General features: G+C 39.6%; 1 protein-coding gene across 2 annotated transcripts in view; it reads right to left on the reverse strand.

The window, feature by feature from the left end:
* LOC140459669 (cytosolic purine 5'-nucleotidase-like) overlaps positions 1–6,386 on the reverse strand; it is a 131,015-nt gene that overhangs the window by 86,010 nt on the left and 38,619 nt on the right. The window contains exon 1 of one of the 2 annotated variants that reach the window (XM_072554015.1): positions 5,446–6,308. The exons of the other annotated variant lie outside the window; for it this stretch is intronic. Coding sequence (XP_072410116.1) covers positions 5,446–5,549 — 104 coding nt within the window. The 5' untranslated portion in view covers positions 5,550–6,308. Of the gene's footprint in view, positions 1–5,445; positions 6,309–6,386 lie in introns of those variants that run through there. 2 annotated transcript variants of the gene reach the window in all.

Below are 6,386 nucleotides of genomic sequence, written 5' to 3' on the forward strand. Positions count from 1 at the left end.
GCGGACATTCAGCCGGGTCCACAAAACAATTCCTTGCATGAAAGTGAGTACTGTTAATGTTTTTCCAAATTTTCTCTTAATGTGGAAATTAACCTGTTGATTGCTTCTATTGTTGTGTGGTTTGATGCCACGTGATGAATCTGGATTTTTACATAATGATCAAGGAGAAGGCAAAGTCAAGACATGTTTTCAGGTTTAGACTTCAAAGTAACAACATTTATTACTTGTAAAGAAATTATAATAAAACTGTACAGTGCATGGTACTCATACCTCTGTCATATAGTTACAGTCATTGTATACTCTTGTGCTCTCTCTTCCTGAGACAGCACTTTAGAATGCTTCCAAAATGTATTAAGTTTTCATGATACTCTTCCAGCATGTTCTAACGCTTCCAATTATGTGGTATTTATACTGAGTAATGTGCAATTGTGTGACCTTATCACAAGGTTTCTCCAGGGTTCATAGCCTTTATACTGCTGTCACACTAAAGCTTTCTTCCCCTCATCATAAACACTAAAAATCAGTGTTATGTATGCTCAAATTAGTTACGTCTATAACTTCTTTTATAGCATTGACTGTACATTTTGTTCTTATTTCTTCTGTCTTGCTCAAGGATTTAATTCCTCTGTGTCAAATGAGGGAGAGGAAAGTCTATTCCAAGGCACAGAATTACTGAAGGACAAGTTGGCGATTTTGTTTGTTCTCTGTTGGCATTTCTTCGATCAGAGATTCAAGGAATGTTGGTGAAGCAACTTGCCGTGATTTAAGTGCTTTGATTATGGGAACTGTGATGTTGTTACACATTGTTATACATGTGTCACACCACGATTATTGTTGAATACCAATATTAGTAGCCCGGAGGAAGAAATGCATGTGTTGCATTTATGAAAAGCTTGCTCCCTTGCAGTGTTGACTTGTTCTTCAAAGTTCAGCCTGAAGGCATGAATGCACATGCTGTGTTTGGAACTATTGAAGTTGTTGCTTGGCACATCCTTCAGCTTGAATACACCTTCAAGAGACCTCCTTAGCTACAATGAGGACATTGTTGGCTGACGACTGAGCAGTTTTATCTGAGCAGTTGTGGAATTCTACAACTACATCTTGACATTAGATTGTGTAAGAATGTTTATTGGTGCTGGCACGTCTGTTATACTGCTCAGATAAACAGTCTGTCTGGTTAGATCGTTTATTGTAGACAATTACGGAGACAATTCTTTCCAGAATGTTCTTCATTAAATGGAACTTCTACTGCATCGTATTTCATCGACAGGTTCCTGGACTCAGAGTCCAATAGTATTTGGACTGTTCTCGTTCTTGAATTGGATGCTCTTTTGATTAGTCCAGTGACTGATTGATCTTAGATGCAATTCAGTCTCAGATGTGCTCTTGCAGTAAACTTCTGTGCTGCATGGATCAGATAGTATTCAATGGATTGTTAATGAAGCTCTGTATAGACGCTCCTGAAAGTTAGCTCCTGCAATTGAAGTGTAATCTCAACAGCATCATAATTTTTTGGAAGTAAAATAATAACCAAAAGGTGTTAGGAATTTGTCAAAAGTAATGTGTTTCTCATTACTTGCTGCATGTGCTACACATAATTTGATGTTATTTCCGTGTTATAGATAAGGATGCTAGCTTGCTCTGCACTTGATTTGGGTTCCACTGCTGAAGTTGTTTGAAATCTTAGGAATAGAGCTTCTTCCGACATCTGTTAACTTTCTGAACGATCAAACAGGTCTGGCAGCCTGGAAATTTCCAGTGAAAATTTTGTACTTGGCAGGTTTTGTTGCATTGTTTCATTGTTGATATACATTTAAACTTCTTGACTTGTATTATCAATGTTAGGATTTGGATCTCCTTGTATCATATTAATTTTGTTGTGTTCTTATGATCACAGGTGTTGCTGAATATTTGTTGTGAAAAAGTTTGTTCTTGGAATACTAAATTTAAAGCCTTTCAAGTTTCTTAAGATTTCACAATCTTCACTGTGGGGATCTGATATGCAGTTTTGATTTTTCTCAACAATTTTGTCAATTCAATAGTTGAGAAATATATTACCTGACTGTGAGCAGTCATCACTGTGTTGCTCAGACTAATTTCTCTGGTTTTTTAAATTCATTTTTCTGATAAAGGGCATTGCTGTCCCTTGTTACCCTTGAGAAGATGGTGGGAATCTGCCTTCTTGAACTGCTGCAGTCCATCTGCTGTAAGTAGACCCACAAAGCTGTTGAGGAAAGAATCCCAGGATTCTGATCCAGCAAAAACAACCGTCTTATATCCTTTCCCTCAAGTGCTTGAATCTGCTTTTGAAGTCTGAAAGTTTGCCTGTTATCTTGAGTACTTGATTTAGATTTCCCCCTTAGCTGCCAATGGGCTTTTCTACTCTCACTGTGTTTTGTTTAAAGTAAGCCTTATTTCTCCCTCTACAGACTGAAAAGCCTTTTTAAGACTCAATGTTCTGGTATTTTATCTTCAAAATATGTTCCAAGAGTGTCCTTTAAAGCTGCAATTCAGCTCTGTGAATGTTTGTTTCTGGCTGCTGATCGGTCTCAAAGCCGCACTGGTGATTTTTTGAAACAAGATGATTTGAATTTTCCTCTTCTCCAGATGACCTTAGGGTATCTTTCTGGCTCTTCTCTGCTTCCATGGTTTTCTTGGCAGTGTGTCACATTGCTACCACCACCTCTTAATGTGTGATTGGATGGCACATCCAGAGTTTGCTTTCCTTACAAGTTGTTTGAGGAGAAGGCTGAGTCAAGGATTCTTTTCAGATTTAGACTTCAAAGTAACTGTGTATGGTCATCATTGATATACCAGCCTCTTTCTGTATATTCATATGCATGTGCTCTTACTCTCCCAGAGAGAGTACTGCAGTCAGATTTCAGAGTATATGAAGTTCTGCTCGTGTTCTTCCAGGGTGCCTGACTGCCAGCAACTCTGTTGCATTTATACAAGGTCAAGTGAAGCTCCTTGACAGCGTGGTAAGTTTGCTCCATGGTCCCAATGCTTGTACATAACAGTGGCAAACAATCTGCTGCTCCCATACAAGACCATTATTTTGATGGAGAGAAAAGGGCATGTTTCTGTGAAGGGCAAACTTGTCCAATTATATTTCCTTCGCTCCATCTCAAGGAAGTGGAATGTTCTGCTCTGTATTCCTATGGTACTTAATTGGAAGTAAAGTAAATTGGGAAGGCCTGTCATGAAAGCATGATGCAAATGCGTGTCTTTCTCTTCTGCTCTAAGGAAGCTTTGCACTCCATTTCATTTTGCAGCAACCTTAATCTTTGGATCATGATCTTCAATATTTTGTTTCTATGACTAGTTTTTTCTCATTGCTTTCAACTGTGTTTGTCGCATTCCTGCATCTGAGTTGGGCAGCAAAATTCTGAATTTCCTTCAAGCACAGAGACCTGCCTGGAGTGAGTTAGAATTATTTAAATTCAGGGGTCATAACGTCACGGAAAAGGGTTTCAGTAGCAGATGCATTGATGCAGGAATGCAAATGGGGATTATATAGAGCTTACAGCCCCCCATCCACCCCCACCGGGCCCACAAGCCCTTCATCAGGAATGAGGCTTATGTTTGAAACGTCAACTCTCCTGCTCCTTGGATGCTATCTGACCTGCTGTGCTTTTCCAGCACCAGACTTGACTTACGTTTCCACCCCAATTTTCTGTTGTTTACAGGACTGTTTGATCAGTGCAAGATTGTTCAATTTTAGCTCTTTTCATGAGGTTACCTCACTGTCTGTGCAGCACTCAGCATGAGAAAAAATCAACTTATTTTAATATTATGAAGCTACATTTACTTCTGAAAGTTGTTGATAGCACAATTCAGACATTTTCAAAATGTAACTGTGTATCATTCCTTTCGAATAAAACTTGGCAATGACTTGTTAAAAAATAAAATGTACAAACAGAATGCCTCAAGACCAGAAGGAGGTTATCTGCTCAGTTTCTCCTTGAAATGGTTGGAAACATAAAATTGGTTCGACAAATTAATTTGTAGTGCATTTTTTAAAGTGAAAATAATTGATATATCATTGCATTTCAAAAAGACAAAATATATTTGGAGCTTGAAATTAAAGTCAAGGATCATTTTTTATTGTGACATGACAGTTACTCTCTCAATATGGGGTTGCAAAAGATTATTGAAAAGCAGTCAGAATCTATACTTGGTCAGTCAAAAACAAAGACACATATTTGCCACCATTACCATTTCTGGTCAAACCTACACATGACTCCAATTCTGTACTGCAGACTACCTGGTTGACTCTCTGCCATTAAGTTGTCACACTTATTTGAGATGTGAACTCAAAACTGCATTGTTATCCACAATCTAATGTAAAATCATACAAAAAATTCAAAGAGAAGATAGAAAAAGTGGATATGTTGAAAATTCAAACTAACCATTTGGTATCAAAATGAGGAAGGACAGGTTCTTGAAGTGATAAAGAAACACATCTGGAAAATTTTGGTTACTCATCACAACACTAATCAATTCTCTGCTTTTTGTTTTATCACTAGTGATGATTTGCTGTGCATTCATTGCAGTTTATTCTTTTTGTAAGAGCAAATTATCTCATAGAAGTATAAGCATAAATCATATTAGTATATCACCCTTGAAAGTTGTTAAACATCCCAAGCATCTTCACAACAGCATAATAAAACAAACTATGACACTGAGCTAAATAGCAATGTATTTGAACATCACACAATTGCTTTATTCAAGAGCTGGGTACAGGAACCTTGCAAGCTCACAACACTGAAGGAGGCTAATCTGTCCATCAAGTGCGTGTTGGCTCTCTGCAAATGCTTTTCAGCTTGACTTTTGTCCTGCAAACACTTTGTTTGCACCTTATCCACTCCCTAATGAAAGCCACAATTTTATTTGCCTTGAATTTGAAATGCACTGCCTGAGAATGTGGTGGAGGCAATCACTGGCAAAATAGCTTTTCTTGTAGTTTTTTTAAGCTATTCCATTAAATCACTGTCATGTGTTCCTCAATCCTTCTGACTCGCATTTTCTACATCTATTCTATCTAGACATCTCATGTTTGTGGACTCCTCTAGAAAAATCTCCCCCCAGAAGAAAAAAAATCCAATCTTTCCATGTAAATGAAATATCTTAACCTTGAAATTGTTGTCTGCAATCTTTTCTACAATTATCACATCATCCCTTTGGTGGAATGTCCATAAGTGGACAAAATTCCTAAGGTGAAGCCAAATGAATGTTTTATAAATCTAATCACAGCCTTGCCATTATATTCTTATTCTCTATGCCAATTTGTATCCAAGTGTTGTATCCTAAGCAAATTCGGCTTACTGCCCCTCCGGGATCAACTATAGTCTGAAAGTTGCTAACAGTTTGTTTCAGCCCAAAGCTGTTTGCATCAAGAAGCTATCCTTTCTTGTCCATTTTCTCTTGCTTTCCTTAACTTACCTCTTGTCCTGAGCTTGGACAGGATCGGTGGTGGTGAGTGGACTCAGCACAGACCGAGTGAGCATAGCATGGACTTTTTTGGAGTGCACACATTGACTTGGCATCGGAATGGACGGCTGCTACATTGACAGAGACATTATCAGTGAGGTAGGCCCAGCATTGAGAGATGGCCTCTGAGGATCGGCGACTTTGTGGTTGGTTAGTTCCGGTACAGGCTGTAGCAAGACCAAATTGGCTTAGCGGCGTAAGACGGCACCTGAAGATTGGCGACTTTGATATTGGTTGATTCCAGTGAAGATGGCAGCAAGGTTGTGGACAAGGGATGGTGGTGCAGGCATCATTGATGAACTCTCTTTTATCTACATCTTTCTATCTTTTTCTGAAAACGAATCAAAATGGCACAGGATCGTGGCAACACTGGAAAAGCTTTCACTTCATTTCTCACTGTAAAATACACGTGACATTCATTAAGTTACCATGAAGTGGGATCGAATTGGTGCCTGATCCAAGGAGACACCTCTGTTCCAGTCTCATTTCATCCCACTTCGCGACTGGAATCAAGCCCTGATCGTTTGAATCTGGGCATGTCGTGTGCCAAATTTGAGAGAGAGAGAGAGAGAGAGAGAGGATAGTCGTGAGAGTTGGGTGTTTCTGCAACCTGGCGTGCTTGAGGGCCATGTTTTGGAGAAGTGGTCACAGACCTCAGAAACAGGAGATTGCCTCGAAGGATGAAACTTTGACCCTTGCAGACGATTCCCTCGTGACGAGTGGAGAGGGGCACTTGGAGTGCAGGAGGCGGTGGAAGAAAGTGCTCTCTTGCTCCTCCTCTGATGAATCTGGGCTAAAAAGCGTCGTCAAGCATCCGGGTGGTGGTGGGGGGGGCCGGCTCTTCGACACGTCAGGACGCCTACAAAAGGCAACGAGGCGGGCGTTCGCATTAG

The sequence above is a fragment of the Chiloscyllium punctatum genome, chromosome 35 (genome assembly GCF_047496795.1).
Source record: "Chiloscyllium punctatum isolate Juve2018m chromosome 35, sChiPun1.3, whole genome shotgun sequence".
NCBI classification, from domain to species: domain Eukaryota; kingdom Metazoa; phylum Chordata; class Chondrichthyes; order Orectolobiformes; family Hemiscylliidae; genus Chiloscyllium; species Chiloscyllium punctatum.